Source organism: Chrysemys picta, chromosome 6 (genome assembly GCF_011386835.1).
Source record: "Chrysemys picta bellii isolate R12L10 chromosome 6, ASM1138683v2, whole genome shotgun sequence".
NCBI classification, from domain to species: domain Eukaryota; kingdom Metazoa; phylum Chordata; order Testudines; family Emydidae; genus Chrysemys; species Chrysemys picta.
The window spans coordinates 2,203,999-2,221,727 of record NC_088796.1 but is presented as its reverse complement, the minus strand read 5'-3'; the positions used below and the strand labels follow the sequence as shown (position 1 = coordinate 2,221,727).

Below are 17,729 nucleotides of genomic sequence, written 5' to 3'. Positions count from 1 at the left end.
GAAGTATCTTTAATAATATCCCAGAAGGGGATAGGGATGTTTCTGGGGGCAGAGTTTTCCAAGATAGTAGCAAAGTCTCTTATCACCTGCTAGTGACAGTAAGTGGTAATGGCGGAACCTCTCTAAAACGAGGTGATGTCAGAACACATTTAACGACTAAGGGTACGTCTATACTTACCCGCTGGTTCGGCAGCAAGCAATTGATCTTCTGGGATCGATTCATTGCGTCTTGTCTAGATGTGATAAATCGATCCCGGAAGTGCTCGCCGTCAATGCCGGTAATCCTGCTCTGCGAGAGGAGTAGGCGGAGTCGACGGGGGAGCCTGCCTGCTGCGTGTGGACCCGCGGTAAGTACCTTCAAGTTCGAACTAAGATACTTCAACTTCAGCTACGTTATTCACGTAGCTGAAGTTGTGTATCTTAGTTTGAACTGGGGGCTTAGTGTGGACCAGCCCTAAGACAAAGCTCAAGGATAAGTTAAAGTATAGGCAGGTTGTTTCCCACTCGAGGCTTGACAAGCAGGCAGGACTGCCTTAAAACCAGTTGACTGCTTTATGGGCAGCCAGTATAAAGAATTCAGCTGGGGGTAAAATGATCATAATGGCCCAATCCCAGGGAGCAGGTGACCAGGGGATTTCTGCACCAGTCGTGCTGGAAATGCTGGGAGGAGGGAATTGCTGGTTGAGCCCTGGGCAGATGAGGGTACAAGCAGTGCTGCAGAGAACATTTCCTTCGCCCCTGTGACGTGTGGCGCTGTCTGTGTGCCACCGCAGGATGGCGGAGATAGAAAGGAAGAGAGACGCTTCATCACGAGGCTTTCTTCCTGCACCTTCCGGCACCAACAAGAACGATGTTTTCCTGATGATGAAGTGGCCCCAATGCACTGAGCCAGCAGTAGCATCCTAGTCCTTCACCTCTGCTCTGCAGAGACTGACCAGCTGAGTCTGGGAGGCAAAAGATGCATGTGATGAAAATGCCTAGCAGAGCCCCTGTAGAAATCCACACCACCTCCATACCAGCACATCACTAACAAACGAAGACCTAGAACTTAACTCTCTCTGCCCTCCTCTCTTGGAGGCTGCAAGATAGTATATTTGTTACCATCATTTAAATCTAGGAGAACACAAATGCCATGTCTAGGAATCGTATTATTTCTTTCTCAGGACGACAAAATCCAGAGCATCTAATGTGAAGAGGAGGACAGGCCATACGAAATCATTCTCCTCTTATTGTCATGACAACCAGAAATTCTTCTATTTTTGAAGTGTTAGATGGAGCTGTGCAAAATTACTCCAGAATTGAACCTGCTGAACTGCAAAGAACCCCCAAATGCTATAGAAATCCTAATTGCTGAAATGTCATGGCATTATAGGTACACATCACGCACCAGAACCTTAGCTCATTGCAGATGTGTCGTACGCAACCCTGCTGAGACCAGTGCAGCTGGAATAATGCTAATTTAACATACCTGACTGCTTGTTTTCTTCTCAACAGACCATGAGAAGCACAGACTATGTAAAAGTGCAGACTATATGAATTTGCACTTCAAAGTGAAATGGCTGTACAACGAGTATGTTCGCGATCTGCCTGCCTTCAAGGGGAAAGTGCCCGACTATCCAGCGTAAGTCAGTTGTATTCTCTTTCATAAATTCCATGTCTTGCCCCATCTCACGCCTTCCTCAGGGTGATCCTTCTGCTTTCCCTTAGTCTTCCTCATTACTTTCCATCCTTTACTGCCTCTACACTTCTTTCTGACCATACTGAAAGCATACGAGCCTTCTCTCAGCTATCCTTGCTAGTGGTCTCTCTCCTCCTTACATACATGATTTTTTTCATCTCCTTGTATAGTATGTCTTAACTCAGTCTCAAGAGCCAAAATATTTAGCAGAGGGTTGGACCTTGGGACCTAGGTTTGATTTGGGGGCATTTCTGTGGCATGTTTACAATATGTGGTTTGGTTACATTGGGGTGGGCTTTGTAATTTTGACTCTATCTTATCAAGCCTTGGCTTCCAAGTACTGGCCGAGTGGCCACCCACAATTCCTGCCAGAAGCTGGAGCTCCTACTAGGGGCTGCCATTTTTTTTTATAAAGATGAACAGGAGTACTTGTGGCACCTTAGAGACTAACAAATTTATTAGAGCATAAGCTTTCGTGGGCTACAGCCCACTTCTTCGGATGCATATAGAATGGAACATATATTGAGGAGATATATATACACACATACAGAGAGCATAAACAGGTGGGAGTTGTCTTACCACCTCTGAGAGGCCAATTAATTAAGAGAAAAAAAACTTTTGAAGTGATAATCAAGCTAGCCCAGTACAGACAGTTTGATAAGAAGTGTGAGAATACTTACAAGGGGAGATAGAGTCAATGTTTGTAATGGCTCAGCCATTCCCAGTCCTTATTCAAACCGGAGTTGATTGTGTCTAGTTTGCATACTGGAATTGATATGCAAACTAGACACAATCAACTCCGGTTTGAATAAGGACTGGGAATGGCTGAGCCATTACAAACATTGAATCTATCTCCCCTTGTAAGTATTCTCACACTTCTTATCACACTGTCTGTACTGGGCTAGCTTGATTATCACTTCAAAAGTTTTTTTTTCTCTTAATTAATTGGCCTCTCAGAGTTGGTAAGACAACTCCCACCTGTTTGTGCTCTCTGTATGTGTGTATATATATCTCCTCAATATATGTTCCATTCTATATGCATCCGAAGAAGTGGGCTGTAGTCCACGAAAGCTTATGCTCTAATAAATTTGTTAGTCTCTAAGGTGCCACAAGTCCTCCTGTTCTTCTTTTTGCGGATACAGACTAACACGGCTGCTACTCTGAAACCTGTCATTTTTTTTATAGGCCCCTTCCTTAGTAAAGCAGTGCAGCTGTCTTTAGATTAGCCTCAATAATGACACCTTCCCTGAGCAAGGAGCTCACTTAGGTCCTTGCCTCCCCGGAGCTCTTCTGTCCTCCTTTCTGTACCGATGCCGTTTCTCTTTAGTAGAGGTGGCAAAGGGTCTGACTTGAGTAATTTGTTTCCTGGGGTTGATTTACTGGGTGAGCAAGCCCATCCAGCTGATATAAATCTGTCCCGCAAAGGGCAGAGCTGGTTCAGAGCAGGCTCACCTTGGGAGAATCCCATGAGTTTCAGCATGAAATACTGCATTAAACAAGGGGCAAAGCAGATAGCCTGGATCACATGGTCTGTATCCAGGGAGGATCACAGTTATACAGTGCGTCTGTTCTGCCCTTTAATAGCTGTAGTTGCTGGTGACTACAGGTCCCAGATTGCAATAATCAACCTTGTCCCGAGCAGCCTGGCCTGTTGCTGGGGCTTGTAGCCTCTGTGCGCAACACTAAGGAATTAAAAATGAGGGCATGTGCCATCTAAGCTATAGGCATGGCCCTTGGGCTCCTAGCAAGCTGTCAGCGCAGCCCTCAGGTGAACACAATTTGAGCATGCCTGATCTACAGGGCATCCCTCAGACCTGATCTAATAACCAGTCTGAACGGTGGGCCTTGGGAACAGATCAGCAGAGCAATGAGAGGCTGCATGGTCCTGTGAACAGGAGACCGGCCTGGTTTCCTTTCTTGGCTCTGCCTGTGAGTCGGCGAGCTTTGGGCAGGTCACTTGATTTCTCTGGACTGTATCTTAGTTTACAGATCAGTAAAATAAGGATAATGATGCTTAGCTATTTTCCTAAGGAGCTCTGCAATCTATGGGCGAAAAATGTGACCCGAGCGTCACTAAGCAGTAGTATTCACTGATCTAACCTGCTGGCTCTGTCTATGCGGTATCTCTCTATAGAGCTCCTAATATCGTGTTGTACTGTGCAGTGTCCAGCATCCTCTGCTGCTGATCAGTGCTAATATTTAACACTAAGCATGTAACCAAATACATCTAAAGACTATTTCAACCATCTCCCTTAGCTGTCTGCGCTCCCACACCCACCACTTCAGAAATACCACTGGGGCTAATCATAGCAATGAGTTCGTTTCTTCAGACAGTGGCATGATCGCTATTTTATAAAGTGCAACTTCATTAAATTCAGAAGATACTTAACGTTTTCTGCTTCAGATTCAAACCTAGTAAACTCTTTGAGACCAGTCAAAACGCCACCGCCCAGAGAGCCGACTCTTACGCCTCAGAATGGACAGGAGACAGAGCTCAGACCCGTTTGCCTTACCCCATATCTGGCAGTGGGGGAGAGAATGCTTCCAATTGACCCATTCCTGATGGCCTTGAGGTTAGGTTGAAAATAAAGTCAAGGTTTCCAAGTGCTGACTGTTAAATCTGTCACTCCCCTTGCTTTCAACAACCCAGCATCAGTTCCTAAACAGGGTAGAAACACAGCCAGCAGTCGAACATTAGAGCTTCCTCTTGTCCGTTTCAGAAGTCAGCAGAAAGATGGAAGATGTTAATTCCCAAAAGCATGAATTTCTTATTCTTTGTCCTTTCAAAATGCTTAATATAGCATGTTTTTTTTCTAAATTATACACTTTAGCAAACATCAAGTACTGTGATTGTACCAGAGACTAACTTGTCTCTGGACGTAGAAGGCATTTCTGCCCTTGATATCGTGACTTACAGTGCACCTGTTTGGCCCAATCTTGAAAACCCAGTCTCTGTTTTCGCCCCTGTAACTTGCATGCTCAGTTGAAAACACTGTTTAGATGTCTTAGTACCTGACTTATGGAGGCAGCCAGGTACCTAGGCACGTAAGCCTTCATTTTATCTGCAACGTTCTGGCCAGAGAAGCAGAGGCCAGGCTGAAAGTGCAGCCCTTTGCCTTGCATTAGATCTGTAACACACGACAATAGGAAATTTCCATTCAGCCAGAAGACACTGCTCCCATTCATGGCGTAGGAGAGCACACTACACTGAAGAAAGCAACAGAGAGTCCTGTGGCACCTTTAAGACTAACAGATGTATTGGAGCATAAACTTTCATGAGTGAATGCCCACTTCGTCGGATGCATCTCTCTGTTGCTTTTTACAGATCCAGACTAACACGGCTACCTCTCTGATACACTAAAAGAACCTCCCTCCCCAAATTATCTTCCCTTTTTGCCAGGCAGTCTGGCTAGACCGCAAAACACCTAAATGACCATGAATTTGTAAGCCATTATGCTGGAAGTATTATGCATCCCATCTATGGTTAATGGCTTTGTGTTCACACCACTGCATGTGGTACACTTTCTGTAGTGCCCCTACCTCCTCCTGTGAGTGTGCAGTGAATGTCAAAGGGGCAATAAGCAATGGCTGGCAAGGGATAACCAGTAGGCAGTTCTGCCTCGTTCTGGGCCATAAGCAGCCATTAGTAAGTAGCAAACAGCCTGTGTCATTCATTGAGCTGTGACTTTCTGGGGCAGTAAGCAGTCCAATACAGCATGCAGCTTGCCCCTCAGGAGCTCTGCAGGGGATGGGAGACTTGGTAGCTGCTCTCTTATAAACAACCTCGGTTTCCTTAGTACCTGAGTCTCTTGTAAATAAAAGAGTCGTGGCTTAAAAAGCGCTCTCATTACTTAAAAAAACAACACATCGCTCAAACCCTGCACCCCATGCACAAACCATGACTCTCAAAGCCTCCGAACTGCCAGGTCAAAAGCAATTTCACTGGAACATGGAAAGACCTGGTCTCTCGGAGGGAAATTTTCCCATCATTGCTAACATAGATCAGCATGGCTGACAGCTGTGATGGGTAGTGCTGGTGCAGGCAGGCTGCTGCTGGCATTTAACACTGTGTCAGTTACAATTTCCAATATTAACATGGGTGTGCTGTATATGCCAAGGTGTTAGGAGTATTTAAGGCTACCCAGGATGCTCTGAGTTTGTGCGCTCTCTCTGTCTGTCTCGCTCTCGTGTCTCTCACGTTATTTCACATTCTTTGCTAATTCAAGCAGCCCATAATTAGCACCATTTGAATGAGCTCCGTGGCCTGTTCAGAGAAGATTGTACTCTATTGTGAAGCTCATATCATACACCTTTGATGGATTGAATTCACACATGGGCCCCTTTTCCCTTGTTTGTGAATGCTGTTTGGTAATATATGAAAGTGAGATTTGCTGCAGCTGCAGTACTTAAATACTTACATATAGAAGAGCTGTGTAATGAACTCTAGAGAGACGTTTAACTCAGATGAAACCTTAAATGCTATGCTGCTGCTTAAACACCGCCGCAAACCTCCCCTCTGTATTGTCCTGATGCTTTCAAACAGCTAGAGACCGGGGTCTGGCTAGCTCAAGGGATTGCTGATGGGACACAGATCCTTTCTCCTCCTGTTCTCTGGTTCCGATCCCGCACATCAGTACTGGCAGCTGTCTGGTGCACTGAGTTAAGAGTCTAGTCCAGTTCCAAGGGGATAAATGTCCACATTGTAAAGCTACCTCCTTGGCACACAAGGGCACCCATTGTTAACAGGCTGTTTCCAGAGCCCTTTCCATCCTGCTATGCTAGCCTCTCCCCTCTCCAGGACGGGAGGTGGGGAAGCTTGTTCTCCTTTGCCCGTGTTTGGCCTGTTCTTGGGATTCATAGAGCTCCACTCTAGGGTGGGTCAATCTGGACCCTTTCATATGCACTAAAGTCACTTGCACTCTCACAAGAGAGAAGTCACCATGGCACTGCTGATCCTGCACGGGCCGGCATCTCCTATGGGGATAGTATAGTGCCACCAACCAGTCGTTGAGCTCTGGTTACTCAAGCGTTCTCCCAGAATGTTAATGACTTAGCATGCCAAAGAGTCTAACAGACTGGATCCAACTTGGAGAGCAGTTGTGCCTTCAGGGGAGAGGATGCCAGGCTACCCTAGGGAGGGTATGGGGCAGCGGAGACCAGCGTTGGGGTGGAGAAAACTGCCTCATCTGGGATCTCCCTCCCCCAACTTCCAAAATATGTTCCTGCACCTGGAGACAAAATGGCAGGAGGCCCAGGGAAGCCACTTCCTTCTCTCTTTCCTTATGCAAATGCCCCTAATGGGATCCCACAGCGAGAGCTGCAAGCTCACACAGCAAACTTCTCTTCCCATACCTGAATCCCTTAGCTCATCCCTGGGAGGATGTGTGGTTAAATTCCTTAGAGCCACTGGTAAAAGTCTCACTAGCCCAGTGAGCACACGGCTCTTGGGGGGACGGAGAGAGAGGGCTAGTTACACACACAGGAAAAGAGAAAAAGGAGTAAAAACATTGAAAGCAAAACCAGAACCAAGCTACTGAAGAGGGAGAGAGCACGAGCAGAGGTGGAACAGTGCAGGGGGAGAACGAACCAAGTGGGTGAAATGGTAGCAACTGTGCTGAAGCGTGTGGGTATGAGGGGCCCTGTCTGACAATCCAGTGCGCGGGGGCCAGGCGAGATTGTGGCCTGTTCCTGCCCAGGCAGCAGTGTGGGCACACGTGTAAGTACACCTGGGTGCACGGGTGCTGCTGCCCTTCAGATCCTCCCTGGGGAAAGCCAGCTGGGCACCCAGGCAGATAATAATCAGCTTTCAGCCTGGCTCGCTGGAGGGTCAGCTGCTGTCTGGCAATACATGGAACCAATAAAGCTGGGGAGAGGGAAGCCAGGATTTTTGCTGTCTTGAAGGCATTTGAATCACTGAAAGCCTCATCAGTGCTGGGAGGTGGGAATGCCACAAGATTAGTAGCTGTGAGTAGGCCCCCGGCGGCGGCGGCTGTGTTTCACACTGTAACTTGCTCTCCTTCCTCTCCCCGCGGCAGATGGTTTGAGCAATTTGTGATGCAGTGGCTGGATGAGAATGAAGATGTTTCCCTGGAATTCCTGCATGGAGCCCTGGAGAGAGATAAGAAAGATGGGGTATGTAGCTGGATTACTGTGCCCAGGAACCAAATATTACCACAGCAAATTCAGAAGCCTGAATGCGGACACAGCCATTTTAGCTCACTGAACAAATGGGAATCTCTTTTATCTTGAAACTTTGTCCCCAGGTCTTCATGAACCATTTTAACCTAATAGGGAGAGCAGAGCAATTCATTTACATACACTGCTGCTGCTAATCTGTGTCAGCAAGAGGCAGGGTCGCCCTGGGGGGGGCAGTTGGCCCCGGGCCCCGGCCCGCGAGCCCTGGTCTTCGGCAGCCCCGGCCCAGCGGTGGTCTGGGTCTTCGGCAGCCCCGCAGGGGTCCCGTGTGCCCTGGCCTGGCAGCGATCCGGGTCTTCGGCGGCAGGGGTCCCGTGTGCCCTGGCCTGGCAGCGATCCGGGTCTTCGGTGGCCCAGCGGTGGTTCGGGTCTTCGGCAGCCCTGCAGGGGCCCCGCAAGCCCTGGCCCGGCGGTGGTCTGGGTCTTTAGTGGCATTTTGGCGGCGGGGGGCCCTTCAGTGCTGCCAAAGACGCGGAGCGACTGAAGGGCCCCCCGCCGCCAAAATGCCGCCGAAGACCCAGACCGCCGCCGGGTGAGTACAAGCGCCGCAGCTCCCCCGCTTTGCCCCAGGCCCCCTGAATCCTCTGGGCGGCCCTGGCAAGAGGCTTGGCATTCTCCCACATCCCCATGCCTGTGAGATAAGTCATTGAAATACATAAAACTAGGTACGTGTCTAACCGTGACAGTAAAAGTGACCTTAATCCAGCTATTCTTTAACCTCACCGAGTGCTCCCAGAAGGCTCTGCTGTGATGTACATAGCCTGTTTGAATTTGGATGAGAGCCCTCATTTATATTTCTCCATTTGAAAAAAAATCTGTATTTTCTTTTCCATGTTGCTCATTAAACGAACAGGCAAATGATGCATTTCATGAAAGGTCTCCGCAGTGTATTTGCCATTCCCGGGTGTTGAGCCGTATCCCTTCCTGGTCTAGACTGCAATTGTCAAAGGGAGCGAGGTCCTTAGAGCCCACTGAAAATTAGGTGCCAAACTTCTTTGGGCCCCTTTGAAAACTCCTTCCTTAATTCTGGGGTGAATGTGTTCTGCTTTGCAGCTGCCCAGTGCCCACACAGTAGAGAAAGGACCGACACCTGGGAAATACCAGCTGCCTCTCCCAAATCAGTTCAAGACATTCAGAAATTACCGTATGTGTTTTTTGTTTAGTTCCAGCAAACATCTGAGCATGCTCTATTCTCCTGCTCGGTGGTGGATGTCTTCACACAGCTCAATCAGAGCTTTGAGATCATTAAGAAGCTGGAGTGTCCAGACCCTGAGATTGTTGCTCACTATATGAGGAGGTTTGCTAAGGTAACAGCACTAGTTCATCGGCCTTCAATTGTATGGAGAACTTTAAAGTATTTTTAGGGCTTCTTATTGTTGGTTTTAACCGATAAACACTGATAAAACACCCCCTGTACAAAAAATAAAATAAAATAAAAATTTAGAAAACATTGGCATTTCTCCAGTAAACACCAGAAATAGTTACATGTATCTAAGGGCCTGTCTCTGTGGAGCAATAACACACACCACAGGGGTGTGATTTCCAAAGCACGCTAATGTGTTGCACATTAATTGGTTCATGTAGATCCTGCTACAGTGCACTAAATGGTCCCTAGTCCGCTTTAACATAGTGCTGTTTGAAACAGTACTACGTTAAAGTGCAGTGAGGAACATTACAAAGAGATTATTCATTACAGTATACACAGAGAGAGAGCCCTTAAAAAGCCTGATTTTCAGACATCTGCATAAAAATCAAAAATTGCTTAAAGAAATCGCCACCCAAAAATGAAATTAATGAACCCTGAAGAACAGAAGCTAAGTGTTTTGGCGAATCCTGTCTACTCGAAGTTATTGGTTTGGTTTTATTTTCGTGTTCTCCTGCAAACATCCTGCCTTCCTCAGTGGAAGAGGAGAGCATAACATTGTTCACTGTTGTCTTTGCAGACAATTGGGAAAGTGCTGATGCAGTACGCTGACATTCTCTCCAAGTGTTTCCAGTCCTACTGCTCCAAGGAGAAACTAGTGAGTAACATTTGATTTCCCCCCCGCCCCCCTTTAGAAACCCAGGCATCATTGAACCGTTCTGCAATAGGTTTAAAATAGCAGGTAAAGGAGTCCTCGTACTGCAGCTGGGAAGCCATAAACCTCGTCATTTTGCTCATGTCATCAAGCCCCAAGCGTTTTATGGCGTTAACTTTGATTTGCTCACCTATAAAATAAAATTGGGCACTTGGTGTGTGTCAGTCCCACCACACCCGTGTCAGAGGGTTTTGCTCTCCATTAAGGAGGTGGAAATAAATGTTCCAGATGCATGCACCTTGCAGACTCTGCTGTGATCCCCTCCCTCCCTCCCCAGGCTGCAGCCGCACATGGAATTGTAGCGGGAAGAGATGGACCATGGTGTGCTTGGCCACGTGACAAGGTGATGGCCAAGGTAGACTCTGTCTGACTTGCTGGGGCTTGGACTCTTCTCCCCATCTTTTCATTCTGAACCTGGGGAACTGCTTATGACAGCTGCTGTCACCTTTTTCCAGGGCCCTTTGGAGTGAGGCATCAACCCTATTGTCTAAATCTTGTTTTACGGCTATGAAAAGAAATGGGTGTGGGGCACTCTTTGTAGATCTTTGTACCATGTCTGTATCCCATTTGGTTTTCGCAAACACTTCCCAGTTTAGTATCCCCTACTTCTAACTAACTTGTTGTTCAGCCCCATTTCTAGGTCATTCATAGTGGTGGTAAATAAAACTCTGTGTCTGAAATCTGGATGCTTGTCGCATGCTGTTCTTGACGCTCTTCTTTAATGAAGCCAGGGGAATGCTCCAGCCTCCTCTTAGCAAATGGGTTTTCTCCCTTTGTGCTCATGTAATCCCGACTCTGTCCTTGACGTTGTCGGGACACGGCACCAGAGAAGTCAGACTCGGATCACAGAGGAGTGATCGTTAGGTGTCACTCAGGGCCATTAGTTGGTGTATTTTTTTCCTGTGCGGTTCAATAGGTAATGCAGCTGCGGCTGCCCCAAGAGAGTGGAAGAAAAAGATTAATGTTGTTCACTCAGTTTTCATGTTTACCAAGTCTTTCTCCCCTTTCTGCTGCAAGTGCTAATTGTTTATATGGTTTCATTGTTTCTACCCATAATTATTTTCTTCAAAAGAAATAATTTCCCACCATTTTCTTGAAGTAAAGACCACAGCATGCAAATGGATTCCACCTGTGGTGATCACAAATAGTTCAAATCTTCTGTAGTTTCTGAACAGTGCTCTGTGCTATACCCAACCTGATAGCCTGCCAGGGATACATATAGAATTGGCATCCATCCATGTTCGGGGAAACGTAACATTTCCTTCCCAAAGTTTTCTTTTGCTAATGGCACGCACAAACAGCAGCAAATTACCCCAAAGAGACTGGGAAGCCAAAATAGTCCACATCTGATCTGGGCTAGTGTGATGGAAACCTTAGCTTAATCTTGGGAAGAAAATGCCCATTGCACGCCCCATCATGTAGACATAACCATGAATGACAGCAGACGGGGCTGGGACACCGCCATCCCCCAGTTCTGCTCGAGAGGGATGGTCCAAACAAGACAAGCCATTCCACTGTTGTGACCTAGAACGCAGTCAGTCTGCCAGATGCTCCTTTCTTCAAGACCCAAGTCAGTGACCTTCCTTACTTCATATAGGTCAGGCAGGAGTTTCCCTATGTATATGAACAATTGGGAAGCACCCTTAGAAAACCCCTTGATTGGTAGAAGTAGGGTTTGGCAAAATCGAATCCCCTATATAGAAAAGCTTCCACTCAACTGGAAGTCTGGCGCTCTTGTCAGGGGTGTTACTGGAGCAGAGGATCATCATTCATGGGTGTTTGATCCAGTGGGAGTTGTTCCCTTGTAGGCGGGTGGATTTGCTCATACATCAGGGGTACTTAAAACAGAAGATGCATCTCGTCCCCTTAGGATTAATGCCACTTCCGATCTCGGCCTCTACGCTACAAATCCTCCAAACTCCTACTGGATGCTGTTGTCAGTTCAGTGCCTCCATGGGCACTGAGTTCAGAGGAGAGATTCTGAATGAGGCAGCCAGAGACACATCAGTGCATCCCTTCTCCCTTCAGCCCTAGCGGAGTCCCACCCTAGAGACATTTGGGGTCTGCTGTATAGAGTCCCTTAATTGCAAACAGGGGCAGCTTGAGCAGATAAATTCCCCCCCCCACTGATGTGTGAATTGCTGAGAGTGGCCACCTCGGTGTGCAGTACCTCCCCTTATGATCTGTATGCAGTTCAGATCTGCACAGGTCAGAGCTGAGAGGGTGATGTGAGAATGGACTCTTGCAGGAGGGCAGCTGCCAGTTGTCTACCGGATCAGCCAATTGTCTACTGGAGCAACCCCTTAACCATTGATTGGCATGTCTGTAAGCAGCTGCCCCCTTTCCCGGTTGGAGAGAGGGACTTTCCTCCTTAGCTTTGTTAGTTCTGAAATCTGCCCTTCCTCTTCATTTACATGCTGGGGGAAATTCTAGCCCTGGCTATGCCAGTGAAAGAACAAATAATACTGTTGTCACCCGAATCAGTAACAAGACTTTGCCATTGCCTCCTTCAGCCCTGCATCCTGATGAACAACATTCAGCAGCTGAGAGTGCAGCTCGAGAAGATGTTTGAGGCCATGGGTGCTAAGGAGGTATGAGCACTAAAACTGGCTACTTAATCTGTGATTCTGTGATAACTACTGGGTTACCTAGAGCCTCCAGTAAAGATTAGGGCCCCGTTGCTCTAGGTGCTGGGCTGTCGGAGTGAAAGGATAGCCCTTGCCCTGAACATCTTCCAGTCTAATTGAACACAACAGCAGGTTTTTCGAACAACAGACAGGAGCAGGGGAGGGAGGACAAGGGAAGAAGTAATAAGCCAGTAATAAGAACATGCATTAATGTGGGCTGGACTGGGGCACAACAAGATGTTTTCAAGTCTGTTGTTTAAATACGATAAGAATGTCAACAAACTCTCCACGTTATGGGCAGAAGTCATTTTGTGCAGTGTGTAAATGAAGGTCAGTAACTTGGTTGGGAGTAAATGACCTACATTTAATCTATTCTAACCACACCCAGGCTGTGTAATGCCTGATTCCTTGGATCCCTAAGGAAGTGGTTGCCAAGGTAGATTTATTGCGGTGTTCCTGTGAATGTTTTGTTCAGAGGGTAGCAAGTTTCAAAGACATGAAAGAATTTTGTTTCAGTTGCTGTTTGTGAAGAGAGGATGCACAGCTATAATGTATATCTTTTTCTCTCTTTTCATTGCTTTTCAAGACTCAGGATGATGAAGAAAAGGACACTACTCATGTTAGGAAAAAATCTTTTTCAGAGCCTCGGGGCATTTTCTGTAGCTGTGATGTGCTAGATCCTGCGCTCTTGTCTGCACGCCAAGAGGCTAGTTCAGGGGTGCCAGTTCAGCTTTTTGACTCTGCACTGTTGTTTCCAAGTCTCTCTCGTGCTCAGTGGCATAGTTCTAAGAAGTGACAAATGCTTGTTTTTAAGTTTAAAAACAAAACAAAAAAACCTGCTAAATCTTTCATTGCCTAATACAAGGATGACAGCAAAGAGGTTTTCTTCACAGTGGAGCTCAGTTCTCCTGAAACAAAATGTCCCAGCAACCTAGACTTGTTGCACAGGGTGCACCCAGCCTTGATATTACATCAATAATGGCCCCGAAGGCCCAGTTTCCAGAACAGTTGCTCCCATGATTAAACGTATGTAAATGATTTTATGAAGGCATCACTTGCATGTACGGGGGTCACCACTAGGAAATCAGCATTTGCCAAGTTACCCAACAGTGCTATCTGATAGCCACGGTATTTCCTTATAGTTACAATGGGAACAGGGCCGGCTCTAGGCACCAGTGTTCCAAGCATGTGCTTGGGGCGGCACTTTTCAAGGGGCAGCACTCGGGCTTTTTTTTTTTTTTTTTGCTTGGGGCAGCAAAAAACCTGGAGCCAGCCCTGAATGTATCTCAAACGCCTGGTGATAAACTGTATTTAATGACAGTATAAACGCTTTCACTTAGCCTGGGTAAGATCCCCCTCTGGGAAGGTTGCATCTTTCTGCACAGAATCTCAACAATGCCTATCCCAGCACTTCCCCAGTGAGGTGAGAAGTCATGGGTGGGGGTTTCAGTTTGGACCACAGGTTCACAGGAGAGACCTGTGGCCAGCACTGGGGGTGTGCAAACCTCTGTATTTTCACACTCCTTCCTAATGCTGTGTAATGACTCAGCACTTCATGAGCATACAAGATCACATCAATGAAATAACAAGAGCATGTCGAACTGTTTGGTGTAAGGTACAGTACAGTGTGTGTACTGGAGTGTTTAGGGTACGTATGTTCTGCACGCCGTCTGTGGTACACTAACACTCCACCTCTGTCTAGACAGTTGGTGCTCAGGGCGCTTAGACTCTAGCTGGAACAGGAATGCAGATCTCAGCTGTGATATCACACAGCAATCATCCGGAACAAAAGTACTTTTATACAAAAATTCATGCATCTGCCAGGACCTTCGTGAGCTCCCTCTGCTGCGAGCTTCTCCCTCCCAGCCCAGCTTGTCCCTTGCAGCCTCCTCCTGTAGTGACATGAAACTGCAGGCTCTTCAGCGGTCTCCGGCACTGTGGGATTATACCAGGAGGAGGAGATGTGCTGGGAGCTCTGGCTCAAACCCTCTGACTCTCAGCCTGGGAGCTAGCAAACCTGGGGAGAAAAAGAATGCAAATTACATGTTGAGCAACTGGAATATTGTTTGCTCAATATATTAGAAGGTTTTCTTGGGAGTGAAACTCTTTTCTACATGCTGTTTGTTCACCTCATCCACCTGCCACTGTTCACCAGAAATACTTCATTTCACTTGTGCCGAGTACCTGAAATAGCTGACCTCCCCAGGGTTTCCTCTTGGTGTGCATTTAGTACTCAGCTGCATAGATTAAAACCCTGCCAGAGCCTTGGTTCCGCTAGCCTAGACTGCCTTGTTCTCGTTTTAGTGGCTACTCTGATAGTGATTAGTCCTGGCCAGTGAAGGTCAGTCAGTGAGATGACGACTCTGAAAATAGAGCTAATTCTGTGTTCTGGAAATACCTCATCTTGTGCAAAGTTTTTGTCCTCTCCTTCAAAGCAGGACAATTACTTGGTGTTTACAAGAGATGCATACAGCATCCATACTTCATACAGGGGTTGGCATTAAAATATAGCAGTGAGGGCAGTGTTTACTTAGAAAGTAATAAGAGGAGGTATTTCTCTGTAAAAAATAAGAAAATGTCATGGTGAGGTCACATCAATGCTCTAAGTAAATGTTTATTTTTTTCTGTTACCCAACATATTAAGGCTAAATGAAAGCACCTCGACAGTTTTCCTGTAATTATACTAATAAATTAAGAGTTGCAGGTAGACAAATCATAGAAATTAGGAGTTGTAGGTGGTGAGAAAGATTAAATGAATTTAAGATAGCATGCACTTTGACTACTTCAGCTGCATTCTGTTCACCTAATCCATCTACACCTGCAATACTTCTAATATTACAAAGCTCTGAACAGGTTTCGAGTAGTTGTTCCTTCTCTTCCCAAATGTGAAATCCCATCCCTGCCTGCATTCCTTGTACTCTCCCTAAAACATTACCCCAGGATATCCGGTGTGGGATAAGGCAGCATTCAGCCCTAAACCCCTGGGCTTAATACCCAATATCTTGCGACCCATTGAGGCTAGACGGTGGAGCACAAAAGATCTGGAAAATCCTCCTCCCAGTGGGCTACTGCCCTTGTTTCCCACCTTGGAAGATCCCAAGAGATTCTCTCATTCAAACTAAAACTTTATAATTGATAGAAAAGCTCTTTTAGATCATTTTAGAGTTTTATAATACTTTATTTTTCTCCCTTTGAGCCTGTGCAGTGGATCTCATGCTGCTAAGACAACTTGACTTAGAGGGATACAAATATTATCAATACAGCTTCTAAAAACCTCTCTCAAATGTCAGGTGTTTGGGAAAAATAGTGTTTCTGCAATTATCGGTAGTGGTAAAAGCATTATACACAATGGTGGTGTGGTGTAAATGTTGTAGGCACAGATTCTATGGTGACGTCACTGACATAACTTTGGAGTAACTTGTATAATTCACTCATCTCTTCACAAATGCATAATGATGTTTTTCTGAAAGCTCTGCTCTAGGAATTAGTTTGGGGCAGGTCTCTGGCCTGTGTTACACAGAAGGTCAGACTAGATGATCACAATGGTCCCTTCTGTCCTTGGAATCTGAATATCTTTGAATGTGGCAGTCATAAATTCATGCAAGTAAAGCATTCATGCCACCTGTGCTGTTTTCTCTTCACCCCTCATGTTGTTCTACAGACCCCTGCTTGGGAATGGTACAAACAGTCTGACAGTGGGCAGTGCAATACTTTCTATTTTCATTCGTCAGGAACGACTTTGCAGCCCACTCACTGCCGCCTTTTGCCTTTCACAAGTTATGCAATCATTAACTTCTGCAGGATAAAAAACCCATGTACTGTACTGCACTGCCCACTGTCACGAATTCTCGATATCCTGCAAAAGCCTAATTAAAAGGTGTAGAAACTTAGATTTTTTTTAAGTACAAGCCTCCACAGAGTTATAAACATCAGAATTACAAACTGACCAGTCAACAACACCTCATTGGAACCGGAATTACACAATTAGGCAGCAGCAGACACGCCCAAAAAAGCAAATACATTACAGTACTGTGTTAAATGTAAACTACTACAAAGTAAAAGGAAAGCAGCATTTTTCTTCTGCATAGTAAAATTTCAAAGCTGTATTAAGTCAATTTTCAGTTGTAAAATTCTGAAAGAACCACCATAATGTTTTGTTCAGAGTTACGAACATTTCTGAGTTATGAACAGCCTCCATTCCTGAGGTGTTCATAACACTGAGGTGCTACTGTATTGAGCCTTGAGAATAAAGTCTTTAGTAGACTTGTCTTCCTCCAGTTTTCATGCTATCAGCTAAGCTGTATGAAAAATGCTCCAGTAAAACATACTCTCTTCTTAGTATCAGAGGGGTAGCCGTGTTAGTCTGAATCTGTAAAAAGCAACAGAGGGTCCTGTGGCACCTTTGAGACTAACAGAAGTATTGGGAGCATAAGCTTTCGTGGGTAAGAACCTCACTTCTCTTCTTAGTATTCAGCCAGATTTATCCCTCATTTTAAATGCTCAGTCCCCTGTATGACAAACCCCAGGATAGCTGAAAAGCAGCCTTGACTTTGTTATAAGAGCTGTGGGAAAGCATTCCTTGGGTCCAGGCTCCTGCTAAGAGCTTCTTATCCTGCTGAATTCTTCAGTCTTGTAAGACTGCTATCAAATCCACAGTAGAGTTAGAAATGCATACTGCTTGCTTTGCTCAGCCCTCCATCTTCTCCCTTTCCTGAAAGGTGGGGGGGAAAGTGGGTGATCCTTGGGACCATGTGACATAAGCCAATCATAGAATATCAGGGTTGGAAGGGACCTCAAGAGGTCACCTAGTCCCACCCCCAAAGAAGGTCTCAATCTGTTTTAGCTTATCAAAAGGAAGTGTGAGAGGTGTCTTGTTTACAGTGTACAAGTACCTATGCAGGGAGAAAGTGCTGGTACCAAAGGGCTTTTTAATCTAACAGCAAAAGGCATGACAACCATCAGGAGGTGGACATTAGAATCGGACAAAATCAAATTTAGAAATAAGGCACAAATTGTTACCAGCAGGGGATTAACCATGGGAACAAACTGCCATGGGAAGTGGTAGAGTCTCTATTTCTTGATGTCTTCAAATAAAGACAGGATGCCTCGTCTCTGCAAATAGAAATAATACTTCCCAGCTTCATGGTGGGT

The 17,729-nt window shown here is 46.1% G+C and overlaps 1 protein-coding gene across 13 annotated transcripts in view; it reads left to right on the top strand.

The window, feature by feature from the left end:
* Positions 1 to 17,729, top strand: part of UNC13B (unc-13 homolog B) — a 378,814-nt gene that overhangs the window by 310,152 nt on the left and 50,933 nt on the right. For 12 of the 13 annotated variants that reach the window (XM_065598630.1, XM_065598632.1, XM_065598633.1 and 9 more), the window contains 5 exons: positions 1,495 to 1,621; positions 7,714 to 7,810; positions 9,037 to 9,180; positions 9,817 to 9,894; positions 12,465 to 12,542. In XM_065598630.1, the coding sequence (XP_065454702.1) occupies positions 1,495 to 1,621; positions 7,714 to 7,810; positions 9,037 to 9,180; positions 9,817 to 9,894; positions 12,465 to 12,542 (524 nt within the window). Of the gene's footprint in view, positions 1 to 1,494; positions 1,622 to 7,713; positions 7,811 to 9,036; positions 9,181 to 9,816; positions 9,895 to 10,228; positions 10,629 to 12,464; positions 12,543 to 17,729 lie in introns of those variants that run through there. The other variant, XM_065598634.1, reaches the window with a different exon arrangement.